Source organism: Mauremys mutica, chromosome 19, assembly GCF_020497125.1.
Source record: "Mauremys mutica isolate MM-2020 ecotype Southern chromosome 19, ASM2049712v1, whole genome shotgun sequence".
Taxonomy (NCBI): Eukaryota; Metazoa; Chordata; order Testudines; family Geoemydidae; genus Mauremys; species Mauremys mutica.
This window is the reverse complement of record NC_059090.1, coordinates 1,185,597-1,205,091: the sequence shown is the minus strand read 5'-3', so window position 1 is coordinate 1,205,091 and position 19,495 is coordinate 1,185,597. Positions and strand designations below refer to the sequence as shown.

The window sequence follows — 19,495 nt, the reverse complement described above, 5'->3', positions numbered from 1 at the left end:
GATTAACACCTGGGGGAGCAAACAGCTGTGCATTTCTCTCTATCAGTGTTATAGAGGGCAAACAATTTATGAGTTTACCCTGCATAAGCTTTATACAGAGTAAAACGGATTTATTTGGGGTTTGGATCCCATTGGGAACTGGGTGTCTGGGTGCTGCAGATAGGCAACCTGCTGAGCTCTCTCCAGTTAAGTCTGCAGCTTTGGGGGCGTGGACCAGACTCTGGTCTGTGTTGCAGCAGGTTAGCGTGTCTGGCTCAGCAAGGCAGGGTTCTGGAGTCCCAGGCTGGCAGGGAAAATGGGCTCAGAGGTAATTTCAGCACATCAGGAGACAGTCCCAAGGGGATCTCTGTGACCAAACCCATCACAGGGGGTCATTTAGGGGCAGAATCCCCTCCCCTGCTCTCATCCCCATGAGGGATCCTGACTTCCAGGCTCCCCAGAGCCCTCCTGGCCTGCGGTCCTAGATGGAGGACACTGGGGCCAGCATTGAGTGAGCCCACCCAGGGGCTTCCAGCTGCCACTCCCAGTGCAGGGGCTCCCCCCACAGAGAAATGCAAGGGGGGTGCGTGAGGAGGGGGCTCTCACTGCTGAGTACCGAGGAGCTGAGCATTTTAGAACTGGCAGAGGAAGTGTGCTAAATCACCTGCTGGGGCAACTCTCCTGACTGCCAGCAGGGACGGCCCTGGCCCAGGATCTAACGCTTTCATTTCCATAGCACTGCTCGTCCCAACGCTCTTTCCAGCCACACACAGGAACCCCCTTTTCAGTGAAATGCAACCCTCTCTGGGGTGGAGCGTGGCAGCTGCTTAACAGCCCAACAGTGGGGGCAACAGGAAATTCTGGCCCAGGACACCAAGGCAAACTCTGACTCTCTAACCAAGGTCCCTCCATGAGGAACTAGCCCAGGGCTGCTCCACTCTGGGGCTGGGAGAATGAACAGAAGCCCTCATGTTACCTCCAACAGCTTGTGCTCCCACGTGGTCTGGTCCAGAGAGAACGTGCTATGTCCTAGAGAGAGTGGTACAGAGCTGGCCATTAACCAAGTGCCCCAGGGAGGCCCTTCTGGATCCCCTTGACTACACTGGGGTCCCATCTGCATTGGCATCCTGCCCTTCCCAGGGGACCCTACACCAGGGTCCCATCCACACTGAAGCTCCTGCCCTTCCCACTGTGCAGGTCCCTACATAGGGATCCCATCCGCACTGGAGTTCCTGCCCTTCCTCCCATGCCAGGGGTACCCTATTCCAATGTGGCACGGCCTCGTAGGGAATACGTGTCTCATCTGGGTTTCCCAGGAGCCAACTCTAGCCAGTCTGGCTGCAGGGTGCTGGCTGTGCCCTCAGCAGCTCTCTCTCCCACAGCTCAGCTCTGATCGCACCTCATTCTCCCTGCTCCGTTCCTCACTCTGCTTTCTTGACTCCGCTCCACAGATCCATCCCAACCCCTCCCATGGGACATCCGGGGACCTAACCACGCAGCATCAGGCTGCAGGTGTGACAATCCAAGAGGCCGTGTGCTCTCCCTGGCTCCATTGCTGCAGATAGGACAGGATGGCACTGGTAGGCCTTTTGCCCCATCCCAGCTGCTCCCACCCCCACCCCTTACCATCAAGAGACTGGACCATGGCTGGAATCTCCATCCACCACTGCTCAGCCTCGTCCCCATACATCTCAGGGCGCAGGGCGTTCAGCAGGAGCAGCGCAGCCACTCCGCACCCTTCTCCCTCGAAGGGGGATGCTGACAGCACCTGAGAAGGAAAAGGAGGTGATTTGCACCAGCTGAGCCTCTTCCATCCTGGGGAGGGGAGAGAATGGGCCCTGTTCAGCATGGGGACTGTGCAAGAAACATGAGCTAAGCATCTTCCTCCTGAACACGGGGCCCGTAGGTGGAGTCAGGGAGTCCCCCTATGGGCAGCTCTGGATAAGGGACCCCATCATGGCCACCCCTCGCTCAAGGGTGATGAGGACCTGAGCTTCACAGGGGCTACTCCCCAGCGGTGGGGCCCTCCCTCGGTGTGAGTCACTCACCAGGAGCCGGGCCAGCAGCTGCTGGGGAGTCGCAGATGCCGCTGGGAAAAGAGCAGAAAAAAGGCTGTGAGCAGTCAGGTTTGGGGCTCTGCTGCATCAGTGGGACAGGGCTTTGCATCTCCCCCACTGCCCAGGCTGCTCCATGACCCCCACGCCACACAGGGGGATTGCCCGGAACCTGGGCAGGGGCAGAGCAGCGGGGCAGCCACTAGCAGAGCTGTGCCGGAGGCAGCGGTGGGCACGTCTGACCAGCATCAGCGCTGCAGAGCACATGCAGAGGTGCAGACATGTAGCCTTCTGCCCCAGGGATCCCCTCATGACCCCCATGCCGCCCCTGCCTCTGCTCCCCGGGTACATCCCACGGAGAACAGCTCCCGCTGTGCTGTGGGAGAGGCTCCTCTAGGGGCTCCCTGGGGCCTGCCCTCCCCTAGCAGATCCCTGCTGGTACCCCAGGGCCCCCATGCTGTGATCCCCGGGGCTGAGCATTGCTGCCCTGACCTGGCTCCCTGCACTTGGGGGCTGCTTGTCTGTGCTGCTGCCGCTTCGTGGCCAGGTCCTCAGGCAGCGGCACAGGGGGGTCATGGAATCAGTGTAAGGGGTGCGGGTAACACAGCCCAGGAGCCGTTCCCAGAGCTCCTGCAGAGACCAGGGTGAGAGCGCCCAGGGCTGGTGAATCCTGTCCCCACAGTCTCAGCCTGTGTCCCTGCTGGTGGGCTGACTCGTCACCCCATTCAGAGCCCTGCACCCTCCCCTCTGCAGAGCCCAGCTCTACCCTCTCCCCTCTCCCCCTCCGAGCCCCGCTCTGCCCTCCCCCTTCACCCCCTCCGAGCCCCGCTCTGCCCTCCCCCCATCAGAGCCCCGCTCTGCCCTCCCCCGTCAGAGCCCTGCTCTGCCCCTCCCCCTCCGAGCCTCGCTCTGCCCTCCCCCCATCAGCCCTGCTCTGCCCCTCCCCCTCCGAGCCCCGCTCTGCCCTCCCCCTTCACCCCCTCCGAGCCCCGCTCTGCCCTCCCCCCCGTCAGAGCCCCGCTCTGCCCTCCCCCCGTCAGAGCCCCGCTCTGCCCCTCCCCCTCCGAGCCCCGCTCTGCCCTCCCCCTTCACCCCCTCCGAGCCCCGCTCTGCCCCTCCCCCTCTGAGCCCCGCTCTGCCCCTCCCCCTCCGAGCCCCGCTCTGCCCCGCCCCCTCCGAGCCCCGCTCTGCCCTCCCCCGTCACCCCCTCCGAGCCCCGCTCTGCCCCTCCCCCTCCGATCCCCGCTCTGCCCTCCCCTCTGCAGAGCCCCGCTCTGCCCCTCCCCCTCCGAGCCCCGCTCTGCCCCTCCCCCTCCGAGCCCCGCTCTGCCCCTCCCCCTCCGAGCCCCGCTCTGCCCCTCCCCCTTCACCCCCTCCGAGCCCTGCTCTGCCCTCCCCTCTGCAGAGCCCCGCTCTGCCCTCCCCCTTCACCCCCTCCGAGCCCCGCTCTGCCCTCCCCCCCGTCAGAGCCCCGCTCTGCCCTCCCCACGTCAGAGCCCCGCTCTGCCCCTCCCCCTCCTAGCCCCGCTCTGCCCCTCCCCTCTGCAGAGCCCTGCTCTGCCCCTCCCCCTTCACCCCCTCCCAGCCCCGCTCTGCCCTCCCCCCGTCAGAACCCTGCTCTGCCCCTCCCCCTCCAAGCCCCGCTCTGCCCTCCCCCCATCCGCCCTGCTCTGCCCTCCCCCTTCACCCCCTCCGAGCCCCGCTCTGCCCCTCCCCCTCCGAGCCCCGCTCTGCCCCTCCCCCTCACACCCCCTCCGAGCCCCTCTCTGCCCTCCCCCTCCGAGCCCTGCTCTGCCCCTCCCCCTCCGAGCCCTGCTCTGCCCCTCCCCTCTGCAGAGCCCCGCTCTGCCCTCCCCCTTCACCCCCTCCGAGCCCCGCTCTGCCCTCCCCCCGTCAGAGCCCCGCTCTGCCCCTCCCCCTCCGAGCCCCGCTCTGCCCTCCCCCCCGCCGCCCCGCTCTGCCCTCCCCCTTCACCCCCCCCGACCCCCGCTCTGCCCCTCCCCCTCCGAGCCCCGCTCTGCCCCTCCCCCTCCGAGCCCCGCTCTGCCCTCCCCCCGTCAGAGCCCCGCTCTGCCCCTCCCCCTTCACCCCCTCCGAGCCCCGCTCTGCCCTCCCCCCATCAGCCCTGCTCTGCCCCTCCCATTCTGAGCCCCACTCTGCCCCTCCCCCTTCACCCCCGTCAGAGCCCCGCTCTGCCCTCCCCCTTCACCCCCTCCGAGCCTCGCTCTGCCCTCCCCCCATCAGCCCTGCTCTGCCCCTCCCACTCCGAGCCCCGCACTGCCCTCCCCCCGTCAGAGCCCCGCTCTGCCCTCCCCCCGTCAGAGCCCTGCTCTGCCCCTCCCCCTTCACCCCCTCCGAGCCCCGCTCTGCCCCTCCCCCTCCGAGCCCCACTCTGCCCTCCCCCCGTCAGAGCCCCGCTCTGCCCCTCCCCCTCACACCCCCTCTGAGCCCCTCTCTGCCCTCCCCCCGTCAGAGCCCTGCTCTGCCCCTCCCCCTCCGAGCCCCGCTCTGCCCGCCCCCCATCAGCCCAGCTCTGCCCCTCCCCCTTCACCCCCTCCGAGCCCCGCTCTGCCCTCCCCCGTCAGAGCCCCGCTCTGCCCTCCCCCCGTCAGAGCCCTGCTCTGCCCCTCCCCCTTCACCCCCTCCGAGCCCCGCTCTGCCCCTCCCCCGCCGAGCCCCGCTCTGCCCTCCCCCCGTCAGAGCCCCGCTCTGCCCCTCCCCCTCACACCCCCTCTGAGCCCCTCTCTGCCCTCCCCCCGTCAGAGCCCTGCTCTGCCCCTCCCCCTCCGAGCCCCGCTCTGCCCTCCCCCATCACCCCCTCCGAGCCCCGCTCTGCCCTCCCCCGTCAGAGCCCTGCTCTGCCCTCCCCCCGTCAGAGCCCTGCTCTGCACCTCCCCCTCCGAGCCTCGCTCTGCCCTCCCCCCATCAGCCCTGCTCTGCCCCTCCCCCTTCACTCCCTCCGAGCCCCGCTCTGCCCCTCCCCCTCCGAGCCCTGCTCTGCCCCTCCCCCTCCGAGCCCCGCTCTGCCCCTCCCCCTCCGAGCCCCGCCTCCTCACACCCCCTCAGAGCCCCGCTCTGCCCTCCCCCCTCTGACCCCTGCTCTGCCCCTCCCCCTCCCCCCTCTGAGCCCAGCTCTGCCCTCCCCACTCCCAGCCCTGCTCTGCCCCCCTCTCCCCCCAGAGCCCTGCTCTGCCCTTCCCCCATCACTCCCCAGAGCCCTGCTCTGCCCCTCCCCTTCCCCTCAGAACCCTACTCCGCCCCTCCCCCTCAGAGCCTTACTCTGCCCCTCCCCCTCAGAGCCCTGCTCTGCCCCTCCCCCATCACCCCCTCCGAGCCCTGCTCCCTCCCCCGCAACACCCATATGCTATCACTGTTCAATTATGGGCCAAGGCCCAATTCTGCTTCCAGTAAGATCAACAGAATGTCCCCCGGGCTCTGATTCTGCCCTTGCACTGGTGTAAATCAGCAGTGACCACTGAAATCAATCGCCCTGGTTTCCCAGGCCTGGTCCTGCTCTCACTCAGCCTGCTGTAAATCAGGGGTCACTGCACTTAAGCCAATGGAGCCCCTCACCTGGCTGAGCCCCCTGCCCGAGGCAATGATTATTTCTAAGGTGGCCAGGCTGGTTTTCTGGACCGTTTTTTCCAGCCGCCCCCCCAGGGGAAGGCTCCGCATTGGACGCTCCTGGAAAAGATGAGCACAGGGTCACTCTGTGTGGAGGAGCAGCTCCCATGCCTGGGAGGTGGGGCCGGGGAGGGTGACACTCGGCATGGAGTGCGGGGAGGGTCCTGCAGGCATCTCTGGGGTGAACCCATTAGCCAGAGATCTGGGGGCGAGTGCGTTCCATGCTGGGAACGAGCTGGCCGGAAATCAGCTGTAAGTGGCAAAGTGCAATTTGCACCAATTTGGCACTGGGGGGAGGGGTGACTCACATGCCATGGGCACAGAGGTGAGTGGCAGGAAGAGCAACTCGTGGGAGGGGAGAATGGGGGGAATCCAGGTCTGCTGGGTAGGGAGCTGACCTTGCCCCTTACCAGCGAGTTGGCCGACACAGCAAGCTGCAGGGCAGTGTAATTGAGAGGCCATCCCTCCACCTCATCCAGGTACCCTGCTGAGACCAGGGTGCCAATGGCCTGTAGGACAGCCACCCTCCCCTGCAGGGCCAGGAGGGACACTGTCACAGGTGGTGGTGAGATACAGGGTGAGCCGGCCGGCAGCAGCACAGGCACCAGCGTGTCCCTCCACACACCAGCACCAGGCCCCGCTGGACCCGAGAGGGATCCTGATCTCATGATAGCGGGTGACTGGCAAATCAACAGGCAAACCCAGCCACCCTGGAACGTTGTGTCCCCTCACAACACCACAGTAAAAACGTTCTGGTCACCGTGGGAAAGCATGGCGTTTAAAGATGAAATATTGTATGGGACATGGGGAAACCAGTGGGTGATGGGTACAGGTATCAGCTGCTTGTACCAGATAAATTGAAAAAGGAGGTGCTGAGGTTATGTTACAGTCTCAAAATGGTTGGATATTCTGGGGTTGCAAAAACCTTAGTCAAGGGAAGAGAGACTTTCTATAGGGTAAAATGCAGGCAGATGGGAGATAATTGGTGCAGGAAATCATAGAAATCACCATGGAAATCTCAGGTTGGAAGGGACCTCAAGAAGGCATCAAATCCAGCCCCTGAGCTGTGACAGGACCAATGTGCATAGCAAAGAAGGGTCCCTCTAAAACTGGGAAAGGCCCTTTGCTGCAGTATCTCGTGGTGGCACGAATTGCCACTGCTTGTGCTGGGCCCTGGCCGGAGACAGTGGCAGGCAGGCAGTCTCTGCTGGGAGCGAAGGATTGTTTCACCACATGGCCTGAGGCTTACCCAATAAGAACCCAAGAAGCTGGGACAGTAGTAGGGGTCCTAGTGACTGGATTCTTTACTGGGTTTGAGCCCGGGTGAGCTACACGGAGATCGAGGGAGAAACTTGGAATCCAGCTTGGTGAGATTCTAGGGTTGCACAGACTCCCCCCAGCCCAGCCCCAGGCTGACAGAACGGTGGAAAGGTTCAGTGGGACTCTGGGGATCAGCTGGCTCCTGCTGCAGAACAGCACCAAAGGAACCGGGACCAGCCCATTCCTTGTGACAGCTTATAGAACAGCAGTCAATTGGGGAGACTCCTGAGCCTCTGGGGCCAGACCCTGCCTCACTGAGCCACTGGGAGTCCAGAGAGAGTCCCTGCCCCAGGGGGCTAGAGCAGGATTTCCCCTTGGAACCCAACTGAGAGCCTGAGCCACAGCCCACTAGAGTCAATGGACATCTTTCCATGGGATCAGGGCCTGGACCTTCTGCCCAGATCCAAGCCCCTCCTGGTCCCCGCACATGGTGAGGGAGCTGCCTTCAGCACCACAGACAGCTCCTCCAAGCCACCATCAGCGTGTGCCTGCCAGCCCCTCTCCCGGGGGTCATGTGAATAGAGAGAACGCCAAATTTCACACGATCAGAAAAGAACCAGCACACAACCCTGCCTGGAGCTCGGCTCCCCTCCCCTTGGGTCCCTGTACCTGTGGCCTGTCCCCAGGCCTCCTGCCCCCCTGCCTCCCAGAAGCCAGTTTATAGCCCCACCGTGACATCTGTGCATGGGGAGGGGGAACTGAGCTGGAGTTAACCCCTCAGTGACTGGGCACAAAGGGACCCTGCACTAGCCCCACAGAGCCAGACTCTCTCTCACCCCAGTGAGAATCAAGAGTAACCCACTGAGTCAATGGAGAGATGCTGGTGTGGTTGGGAGGGGAATGGGGCCTGTGAGGTTTATGCTGGGTCAGAGGATCTCAGCCTGAGCTGCCCACTCTCTGCCAGCCTCTCCTGCACCCAGCACTGCCCGCCTCACCCACACCCGGCACTGCCCGCCTCACCCACACCCGGCACTGCCCGCCTCACCCGCACCCGGCACTGCCCGCCTCACCCACACCCGGCACTGTTGTTCTCTCACCTTGGGACTCCCGTCGGTAAGAGCTGATTTCACTGATTTGATGCACAGGTGTTTCCGGCTGGCCAGCCCCGGAACTGGAAGAGACGGGCACACAGCGTCACTAAGCCAGAGCCACAGACTAGCTCCGCATGGCCTGGGGCAGGATCACAAAGTCCCCCCACCTCACTGTAACAATGTACCCGTGTGTCACCAACAAGGCCACCTGGTGAGGGCTCCCATGCTCATCCTCACTCCCCTCCTCCCCATCGCTGAGTGCCCCTTGCAGGCTGGGGCCAGGCAGGGGCACCACACCCACACCTGTCCCCAGCCAGGGCTGGTGCAGGCAGGCTCACCCTCAGTGTCCGAGTGTGCAGAGCTTTGGGGTGTGTCTGCCCAGCACAGCATGGGAGCATGGGGGGGACTGTCCATTGCTACAGGGAGCAGGTCACACCCAGGGCCCTGCAGCCAGACCCACGGGCCCTGAAGCGGCAAAGCGGGCCCTGTGCTGCACCAGGCGCTCGCACTGACATGATATACGGGGAAGTCTCTGAGCTCTTGCTCCCCTGCTCCTACCTTCAGCACCAATAACATATGACATCAGGGCCAGGATCCCCACACGGGTATCTTCCCAGCCCATCAACAGTTTTCAATGGAAAATCCCCAACAGCTGCGATGGATGGGAACGGGCTACAGGGAATAGGAAACAGAATGATGGACAGTGAGGAGTGAGCTCTCCTCTCCTGTGCTGAATCAGGGATCTGGACCCAGCAGCGGGAGCTTCGAGGCACCCCATGCACCGCTCGTCTGGGCTGCAGCCTCTCACCACCACCCCCTTACCGAGTTGCAGGAAGACGTGGGAAATCTCTGTGTGATTCTCCCTGCAGAGCTGATAGGGAGCTGAGCTGAGCTTTGGAAATGACCTGCAGGGAGATGGGAACAGGTCAGAGGAGCCTGCTCGCTCAAACAGGAACCTCCCAAAGGGACCAGGGCCTGATTCTGCAACTCCTCAGACTCCAGTGCAGATTCACACTGATGGGGCTAGCAGTAGGATTCAGAACCGGATTGGGCCATGTGACCATCCCAGACCCTGCGGTACGTACTGAGTATGACATAGCCAGAGCCCTGAGAAGGGACTAAAGGGCCTGATCCTGCTCTCACTTATACCAGAGTAAATCAGGAGAAACGCCCCTGGACTCCACACAAGAGAGGAGAACTGGGCCCACAGACACTGCGCGGTGCTGAGCACTGGCGACTCCCGCTGTATGGGATGCTGAGGGCACAGGGAGGTCTCCAGTACAGGGGGTGGGGAGCACTGTGCACGCTACGGATGCCTGCTGGCGTCCCCGAGATCTACTGGCCCCAGCACACCCATGCCAGCCCCACTTCCCCATACCTGGTAGCTCAGCGTATGGGAGATGGCCGCCACATACACCTCTGGGATCGGGTTCTTGGAGGAAGAGGCCTGCAAGATCTGTCCCAGAACCTGCAACAGACAGGGAGAGATGTCAGGCAGAGCCGGCACAGGGGAGCAGCAGGTCCCAGCTGCACTGACATCAACTCATCAGCCACAGAGGTGTCTGCTTCACCCCTGGCTGAAGGCTCTGGGGAGAAAGAGGTTCTCATCACCCTGGAAGGGTGGTGAAGGGGGGAATTCTGCTTAGTGCAGAGGTCCAGATTCTGCTCTGACCCTGGGGCAGCAGCTCACTGGCCATGATGGAGTCACTCCTGCCTGACATGGGTGGGATTGGGGAATTGGAGCCCCAGATCTGAGCAACCCTGACACATGGACTGTTGGAGTTCTGGATCCTGGTCCAGAGTCGGCCTCTCAGGCAGCCCTCCTCCACACAGTGAGAGCCATGAGCGCTCTGCAGCCTGGGTGCTGGCTGGGTGTATGCTCTGCACCCTTGTGGAGCTGGTGAGAGATCTCCTTCCCTTCCTCCCTCCCTCCCCAGCTACTCTGCACAAACCTGACTGGCTGGGGGGAGTGCCACTCAAACACACAGACTTAACTCGGACCCTGGGAGTGGGGGGGTTGAACGAATGGTGTGGAGCAGCCTGGGAAATTTGGAAAGAAAACAAAGACGCTGCCGGACAGGAGCCCTGAGCTGGGGCAGGGTGGGCGCTGCTGGCAGGAGAGCTGGCTGCTGGTAAAAGGGGATTTGTGTAAACTCTCAGCCTTCAGCAGACAGGAGCTGAGACCACTAACCAGCCCACCATGCTGAGCTCACCCAGCCCGCCAGCACCACCCAGAGCACGGTCCGGCTGGACTGACCCCAGGGCATGGGGCAGAGTCTGTGTGTGTCGAGCCAGGCATGCAGGCGGGGGGGGGGGGGGGGGGGAAACACAGCTGTTTTGCTGTAAGCTGTGCTGTGTAACCCCTACTGGGGATCCTGGCCTGGGTCTGCTCCGGCCTTTGCCGGGGTCACAGAACAGTGTTGTGCTGTTGTTATGTGTGATGGTTGTTCCAGGAGTTAACTCTGACCCCCTAGGAGGGGGGTTGGTGTTGGGACCCCTTCCCAGCCCTGGGAACCCCCATCCAACATACTGCAGCTGATCTGACAGCTCACTTGCTGGCCCATGGAGCCTGCAGGGAACGCCCCCCACCTCCTCACCTTGGTGATGTAAAAGGCCTCAATGTTCTTCCCGTACAGAGCCAGGAGCAGGGGGATGTCCCCATCGATCTGGGTTTGCAGATCCTTCCTGGGCAGCAGGATGTTCAGCACTGGCCCCAGGGCCTTGAGGACAGCCAGTTTGACCTGTTGAGAGATGGGTACGGGGTGACTGCTGGCTTGGTCCCCTGCGGCTCAGTCACTGGATCCAGTACTTCTCCTTCCAGCACTGGCTCAGGCACCGAGAGCAGTAGGGACCAGCCTGAGATGCAGGGAGACCAGTTTGGCCTCTATGCTGCAGGAGGACATTGGCCAAGGAATCCTGGCTCTTAGCCCTCCACCTCCACAGCCCCCAGCATCCGGTGACATTATCCACCCCAAGACAGGAGAGATTTCCACCCGGGTCTGCTCCTTACAAAGGGGCCAGGGGCGAAAGGGCTTGTGGGGAGATGCAGAGCGAGCGCCCCGTGGCCACAGTGCCTGTGCGAGCCCCTCACCTCTGTGTCCTCGCTGGGCAGCCAGGCGCTGAGGAGGTACCGGTACGTGGGGAACAGGTGTGCAGAGAAGCGCTGGCGCGTGATTTGTGGATAGGTGCTCCTCTCCCAGCTCCTCAGGTAAGTGCTGATTGCCCCACACGTGCACTCCAGGCCTGTTGGGGGGCAGGGGGCAAAAGGCAGCTTAGTCCAGGGCTGAGACATGGTTCATTACAGAGCAGCTCAAACTCTGCCACTCTCAGGAACTTCAATCTCTGCAGGGGTCTACTCCCACCTAGCCCCCTGTGCGCTAGGGTTCATGCTGCAGACTCTGCCCCCTGCCCTCTGGGGTTCATGCTGCAGACTCTGCCCCCTGGGGTTCATGCTGCACTCTCCGGCCCCTCCTTCCCAGGGTTCATGCCGCAGCCTCCAGCGGGCAGACAGTGACGTAGGATTGCCAACCCTCCAGGATTGCCCCGGATCTCCAGGAATCAAAGCTGAATCTTTCATTAAAGATTATATCATGTGATGAAACCTCCAGGAATACATTCAACCAAACTGGCAACCCTAAGTGAGGGTCCTCGGGGCATGACATGAGTCCCTGCAGTCAGCAGGCGTGACAGAGACAAGGCTGGGCCCTGATGCCATGGAGCCAATGATGACACACCTGTCAGTGTGCCGAGATCCAGCACCTACCCACCCTTTCCCCAAGACATGGGAGGGAACCAAGACCTCCGCTAAAAAGCGCCTTCCATGTACAGGTGTTTCTACGGCTCCCACCATCAGAGTAACTGGAGCACATCCCTGCCCAATGAATTAACCTGCCAGCCCCACCTTCCTCTGGCAGGGAGAAGAACCCAGGGGTCCAGACCATACTGTCCCTCCCCTTCCTCCACCTCCACAGACTAGAGACGGGGCCAAGAGGCAACGCTGGGGTCTGGATCAGGGTTACACACTCAGAGTCCAGGGCTGTTCAGATCCCAGGGTCATGGGGTGCCGGGATCTGGGGCCGAACCAGCTCCATCTCGACCCACCATCTAGAACAAAGGCTTGGCCCAAGTGGTCCCCTCACCGGTGCAGAAGGCCCCTCGTCTCCTGCTGTCATCTATCCCTCGCATCACAGTCTGCATGGTGGTCAGGGTGATGCCCAGGAAAGGGACGCACCTGTACACTGCACAGAGAGATGGACGGGACCAGCTCTCAGGCAACTGCAGGCCCAGGGACACTGCAGGGTGCAAGCATCCCCGAAGCAATGGGCCCACGCGGGGGATGGGGTGGTACCGTACCGCTGACCGCCATGACCTTGCCCAGGGTGAGGAGGGTGAACTCCGCTGGCAGTACAAAGGGCCTCAGGTGTTTCTGGAGCTCCCGCATCACCGGCCCGAAGTAGCTGCCAGCGAGGGCGGCCAAGGTATCACTGGCAGCCACCTGGAGCTCGCTCGAGGCCTCCTGCAGAAGGAACGGCAGAGCCCATTAGTGTTCCAGAGCCGGGGGGGGGGCAATAAGGGCACCAGCCCCAAGGGGGGTAACATGCCCGGCTGAGGTGGCAGGGATTCAGGTTCTAGAGGGGGCACTCACCGAACACTGACCCCGCAAGGCAGAGAATATTTGGCCTGGCCCCTGCCTAGGATGGGGTCTCCTTCTCTTCCTGGGTGACCTCCCACCTTGCCTTCTCCCTTCAGTGAAGCTGGCCCACCAGGCCAGAGCACCCCGACATGCAGCCCTGTAAGTGCCCCTCTTCCAGCCTGACTGAAGCCACCCTTGGGATCTGCGCACCGTCTCAGGCCAAGACTCTCAGAGCCACCAAGGGGATTTACATACAGCTCCTCTGAACCCAGTGGGACTTCTGTGTCTAAAACCCCTAGGGGGCTTTGAAAATCTCAGCTCCACTCCAGAGAGTGCCCTGGAGAGGCCCCACCCCAGACAGGAGGTCCTGGTCAGACGTCTCTTTGGAGCAGGGGATGTGGCTCTTCTAAGCAAACTCCTGGGCTTTTCCTCTGGGCAGAGGCACTTTACCCTGATCCTGATCCTGTGGGTGAGCAGAGCTGGTGTAACGGGACATGACCCCACTGACCCCACTGGCACTGCACCTACGCACCCAGATGGGAACCTGGCACGACCCCACTGGCACTGCACCTGCTCACCCCAGATGGGAACCTGGCATAACCCCACTGACCCCACTGGCACTGCACCCGCTCACCCCAGATGGGAGCCTGGCACGACCCCACTGGTGCTGCACCCGCTCACTCTGTCTCCTGAAGGAGCCTCTGGCTCGGGGGAGGTTCTCGGGGGAGCTGTGGGCCGCCCCCTCTTCTGGCTTCTGTGCCTAGGATGGTGCATCTCCTGGTAGGATCCATACAGGCCCGGGGGCGTCTCTCACTGAGGGAGCTGGGAGCCCTCTGCAGAGGCCTGTATCCCACGCGGGGCCTGGGGCTCAGCTCCCCCAGACCCACGGAGGGAAGGTTTCACCGCGGGCGTCCCCTGTAGCTGCCCTGGGAGAGTCACTCACCTCTGGAGCCGCCCTCATCTGCTGGGAAGCCACAGCAATGAGGCTGCCGATAAGTCCTGCCTCCATCCCCTGCTCCAGCGGCACGGTCCTGAGGCCCTCGTATGCCGCCACCTTCTGCCTGACAGACACCTGGGGCGGAGAGCCGAGGGGCGGGGGGAGCTCAGTGGAAAGTGGCCTGTGGCTTGGGACATGGAGCCAGCTCCCAGGGACGCCCGCAGGGCTCCAGTCAGGCCAGGAAATGGTGGCATGTGTGAAGCTGGGCTGGATTCAGCTCCCACTTACACCAGGGACCTCTGGGGACTCCCTGCGGACTCCCCCTGAATTACAGGGATCAGGGTCGGGCCCTGACTGCCCAACACCTGGCTCTGGGCCATGAGGAGCTCGGGGGATAATGCACCCACATTCAAATCAACCCCTTTGGCCACTGCCTGCTGCCTGTGCTGCTGGTGTGAATCCGGAGTAGCCCCACTGGAGTGCATGGAGTCACTCCAGATTGAGCGGCTGGAACCCGGAGCAGGATGTGGCCTTTTGTTTCTAAAGCTCCTTCCATGGGGGAGACTCGAAGTGATTTACAAACACAGGGACAATCCTGACTCTTCTGACACCAGCAGCCCACTGGCTCCAACTGCACGGCTGGCAGCAGGGCAGGGAGCAGCGTTTGGTCCTCCTCTGTAGGGGTCACTTCACCCGCCACTGAAGTGCGGCCACCTCTGGGGAGGACAAGCACTGTTTAACTGCTCACAACAACACAAGGCAGAACAGGAAGTGTCCTGGCGAGACACACAGTGCTTGGGGGCATTATCCTTTGCTGTAGGTCAGCTGGCCGGCCACCTGGAGACAGACAGGCCGGTGTGTGACTAAAGGAGCTGCCTTACCTCATCCTGCTGGAGGATCTGGACTAGGCGGGAGGCCACAGCAGCTGGCTGGACCCTGGCTGCCTGCATGATGCCTGCCACGATGTCCTTGTGGCCTCCCACATCTGCCAGCCGCAGGAGGTTGGAGATCTGATGGGGCACACCTGCAGAGCAAGCAGCTGGTTATTACCCCCCGGAGCTGCCTGGGGCTGGGAAGGGGCCAGCATTCCCCTGGTAACTAACGGGCAGGACCTGAGCGAGATCTCAGCTCAGCATCACTCAGGCTCTCAGCTAGAGATAGGCCTGGACAGTGACCTGCCCACAGACACCCCCAGCTCTGGGTGAAATGGAACCTCAATCCAACTGACCCTGCACTCGGAATGGGCTCGGTTCCCCCCAAACAGCTAAAGCCCAGGGGTGAGTCTGACCCGATTCCTCCCTCACTCCTCATCCCAACCGGACACCCAGGGCCAGATCCCACTGCTTTGGGCAGTGGGAAATTCTCCTGCCCTGGTCGCTGGGTGTCCCTGGGCTGGGCAGAGGCCACTCCGTGGGGTTGGGGACCAGGGCCTGCAGTGCACACGATGCCCTCGGCAAGGGCAAGAGAGGACAGATGGTTCCAAGATTCCTTTGCACCCATAAGTGCTAGAAACCAAGTTTCTAGCCAAGCAAAAGTCAAGACTCGGGGCAACGATTGCAAAGTAGGGGCCCCAATTCCTGGCACACGCAGGGCCCTGCCTCTGAGATGGGATCCAGAGGGTATCCCTAAACCAGCTGGGGAGCAAAGCAGGAGAGACCCTGCCTCCTGCCCCAATCCCTCCTGATGTCACTTCTTGGAGTGGTTCCTCTTACCTCCACGGGGCCGTCCCACTGCATCAGCCATTCCTCCTCCTCCACTCCACACTCGGTACAAATAGATACTTGGTCAGTAGCACTGGCAAGTGGTGAGTTCAGAGAGTTTCTCTGCGTATCACAAGGGGGAATAATTACAGATGGGCTTGAGCCAGTGCCCCTGACCCGAGCACCTGAATGCTGGAGACGTTTGGGATCCAAACTGGGATCTGGCTCCAAGTTTCATGGTTCTCCCTTTTCTCTGTAACGGATCAAACCAAAACCCCAAATCCAGACACCCCCAAATGCATTATGGGCTCAGTCCAGTCTGGAGTGGGCAAGAACTCATCACACAAGAACCATGATCACAACGGACACAGATTGACTCCCCTCAAGTCAGCACAGAGGCAGAACACCCCTCTTGCCCCTAGAGGGTCCATCCAGGGTGGGGCTGAGGCACACTGACAGGGCATCAGGGCAAGACTAGACTTCCCCTGCTGCTTCCCACTGAGTCACCCACATGGATCCTCAGCACTGAGACGAAACAGCCTGACCTTAAAAACCTCTAAGGATGGAGATTCCACTACCTCCCTAGGGAACCCATTCCAGTGCTTCACCACCCTCCTAGTGAAAAAGTTTTTCCTAATGTCCAACCTAAACCTCCCCCTCTGCAACTTGAGACCGTTACTCCTTGTTCTTCTCAGCACTGAGACGAAACAGGCAAGCAACAGCTCCTGTCTCTCCTTGGAGACCTGCCCTGACCCTGCTGTGAACATGGGAGGGGATACTGGCTGTACACCAAGCCTAGGAATCACTTCCATTCCTACCCAGCCATCTCTCTGATTTAACCTATCCAATCACCCCATCCATCCAATCAACCCATCCAATTCACCCTTCCATCCATACCTTAGCAAATATCATCATTTATGTATGTTAATATATATATTTATTTAGGTAATTTGTGTGAGTTTTGTATGTTAAACTCTCATAATTCTTTTATATACTAATCAAAAGCCTTTTTTTGTGCACCTCTATATTTATTGCCCTATACGCACTGAAACTAAAATCTTCTTTGTCCTTCAATTGAATCTAATGGGTGAAGGAAAAATGATGGTGTGACCTTGTCTAATTAAAATATAATCATGCAAAACATTATTGCTACCACTGTTATATGATTGCAACAAATCTTATACAAAATATAACTTATGGCCAGAAAGGTTTAAACAACTTGCAGGCTAACTACCCCAAAGCCAAGCTTTAAAGACGTGGGGAGAGAACGTTTGTGTTTTTGTGCATTTACATATGACTGCCTGATGGATAAATGGCCTTGTGTTAATCTGTGTGAATAATTAACAGCGATGCCCAGGAAATGAGGGCCTGTTATTCCCCGAGGGACTCCAACTTGTCAAAGACGACCTGAAACTGTATAAAAGATCCTTGAATACTGATCCTGTTTATCTCAGATCTGCTTGAGGCTTCATACAGGGGAAACTTAAGCCATGAGGACTGAGATCCCAGTCCTAAGCTGGAACGCCCTGCAGTGATATTGGACATTGGACTATAACCTATGAACTATTTCTAAAAGAACTCTTTGAAACTACAAAACTCACCATCTCGGCTATGTATCTGAACCTCAAGAACTGAACTCATGTCTGTATGTATTGATCTTTTAACCACACTCTCTTTTCTTTTTAATAAATTTTAGTTTCGTTAACAAGAACTGGTTGTAGCGTGTATGGGTAAGATCATAAATATTCATTAACCTGGGAGGTGATGTGTCTGATTCTTTGGGATTGGTAGAACCTTTTCTGTTTATATGATGAAATAAGATTTTTAGACATCTTCATCATATTTGACTTGGGTACCTGGATGGAGGCCTGAGGCTGGGTTACTTTAAGGGGACTGTGTTGCTGGTTTCTGGACAACCAGTGAGGTAATAAAGAAGCTGGTTTATGCTGTCTTGGTAAATCCAAGTATTGAAAATATCCACTAGCTTTGGAAATTATCTGCCCCATTCTTTGCAGTTCACCCTAACTGGGTAACCTCAGCTGGCCCCCACTGGACCCCTGGTCACAGATGGAATGTGTGCAATCTTTTACCCTGACCTTACTAATATAGCCCGGACACCCAGGGAAGGTACCCCTCAAAACGAATGAAAGGTGTCTACAGAAGGATGTTATAATAAACAAGAGTGGGAAGCTGATAAAAGGTGCTTATGATCCAGTTATGTTCTGTGATTGAGAAGAGGTCATTCTTATTGCAGGTGGATTCTGTAATGGATGAGCTAATGACCCACTGAAAGATGTTTTTAACTCATTAAGAACTCTCGGTTGTCACAGCTGTTATTAGTGACTTGGTTAGAGATTCCTTTTTGCTCATCAATCAGGTAAACTGAGGAACATAAAAGAAATTCCATGAGTAATCAGAAAAACAGAACACATGATAAAATTAATCACAGGGAGGTACTTTTCCCTCCAGCAAGAAGTATTTTTATCTCACACTCTAGAAAAGGAAAGTAGGTTGGATAGCTAATTTGTGAATGAACACTGTCAGTATTCCACTAGGTACAGAGGGAAGGCCCAAACTACCTTCTCTTTGCCACCTACCCGGGGTGGCAGAGTATATCTTCTTTCTGCAGTCTGTATAGTGCTGCACTAATCTTTCATTAAGTCATTCAATTTGCCTGTTATTTGACAATCGCAAATCATTCTGGAATAACAGAGACTTGGTGGGATAACTCACATGACTGGAGCACTGTCATGGATGGATATAAACTGTTCAGGAAGGACAGGCAGGGCAGAAAAGGTGGGGGAGTTGCGTTGTACGTAAGAGAGCAGTATGACTGCTCAGAGCTCCAGTATGAAACTACAGAAAAACCTGAGTGTCTCTGGATTAAATTTAGAAGTATGAACAACAAGGGTAATGTCGTGGTGGGAGTCTGCTACAGACCACCGGACCAGGGGGATGAGGTGGACGAGGCTTTCTTCCAGCAACTAACAGAAGTTGCTAGATCACAGGCCCTGGTTCTCATGGGTGACTTTAATCACCCCGATATCTGCTGGGAGAGCAATACAGCGGTGCACAGACAATCTAGGAAGTTTCTGGAAAGTGTAGGGGACAATTTCCTGGTGCAAGTGCTGGAGGAACCAACTAGGGGAAAAGCTCTTCTTGATCTGCTGCTCACAAACAGGGAAGAAATAGTAGAGGAAGCAATAGTGGATGGGAACCTGGGGGGCAGTGACCATGAGATGGTCGAGTTCAGGATCCTGACACAAGGAAAAAGGGAAAGCAGTAGAACAGAGACCCTGGACTTCAGAAAAGCAGACTTTGACTCCCTCAGGGAACTGATGGGCAAGGTCCCCTGGGAGAATAACATGACGGGGAAAGGAGTCGAGGAAAGCTGGCTGTATTTCAAAGAAACCTTATTGAGGTTGCAGGAACAAACCATCCCGATGTGTAGGAAGAGAAGTAAATATGGCAGGCGACCAGCTTGGCTTAACAGTGAAATCCTTGCTCGTCTTAAACACAAAAGAACAGCTTACAAGAAGTGGAAGATTGGACAAATAACCAGGGAGGAGTATAAAAGTATTGTTCAGGCATGCAGGTGTGAAATCAGGAAGGCCAAATCACACTTGGAGTTGCAGCTAGCCGGAGATGTTAGGAGTAACAAGAAGGGTTTCTTTAGGTATGTTAGCAACAGAAAGTCAAGGAAAGTGTGGGCCCCTTGCTGAATGAGGGAGGGAACCTAGTGGCAGAGGATGTGGAGAAAGCTAGTGTACTCAATGCTTTTTTTGCCTCTGTCTTCACAGACAAGGTCAGCTCCCAGACAGCTGCACTCTGCAGCACGGTATGGGGAGGAGGTGACCAGCTCTCTGTGGAGAAAGAAGTAGTTCGGGGCTATTTAGGAAAGCTGGACGAGCACAAGTCCATGGGGCCGGATGCGCTGCATCCGAGGGTGCTAAAGGAGTTGGCCGATGAGATTGCAGAGCCATTGGCCATTATCTTTGAAAAATCATGGCGATCGGGGGAGGTCCCGGATGACTGGAAAAAAGCTAATGTACTGCCCATCTTTAAAAAAGGGAAGAAGGAAGATCCAGGGAACTACAGGCCAGTCAGTCTCACCTCAGTCCCTGGAAAAATCATGGAACAGGTCCTCAAGGAATCAATCCTGAACCACTTAAAGGAGGGGAAAGTGATCAGGAACAGTCAGCATGGATTCACCAAGG

At 58.7% G+C, this 19,495-nt stretch overlaps 1 protein-coding gene across 1 annotated transcript in view; it reads right to left on the bottom strand.

Annotated features, from left to right (window-relative positions):
• Positions 1-17,970, bottom strand: part of LOC123353237 (maestro heat-like repeat-containing protein family member 2A) — a 35,949-nt gene extending 17,979 nt beyond the window's left edge. The window contains exons 1-14 of the mRNA XM_044994208.1: positions 15,291-17,970; positions 14,460-14,602; positions 13,585-13,713; positions 12,362-12,524; positions 12,148-12,246; positions 11,100-11,251; positions 10,606-10,749; positions 9,387-9,476; positions 8,831-8,913; positions 8,015-8,088; positions 5,607-5,717; positions 2,028-2,068; positions 1,606-1,747; positions 956-1,008 (exon numbers count right to left, since the gene is read on the bottom strand). Coding sequence (XP_044850143.1) covers positions 956-1,008; positions 1,606-1,747; positions 2,028-2,068; positions 5,607-5,717; positions 8,015-8,088; positions 8,831-8,913; positions 9,387-9,476; positions 10,606-10,749; positions 11,100-11,251; positions 12,148-12,246; positions 12,362-12,524; positions 13,585-13,713; positions 14,460-14,602; positions 15,291-15,321 — 1,455 coding nt within the window. The 5' untranslated portion in view covers positions 15,322-17,970. The remainder of the gene's footprint in view (positions 1-955; positions 1,009-1,605; positions 1,748-2,027; positions 2,069-5,606; positions 5,718-8,014; positions 8,089-8,830; positions 8,914-9,386; positions 9,477-10,605; positions 10,750-11,099; positions 11,252-12,147; positions 12,247-12,361; positions 12,525-13,584; positions 13,714-14,459; positions 14,603-15,290) is intronic.
• Positions 17,971-19,495: the final 1,525 nt, after the last annotated feature.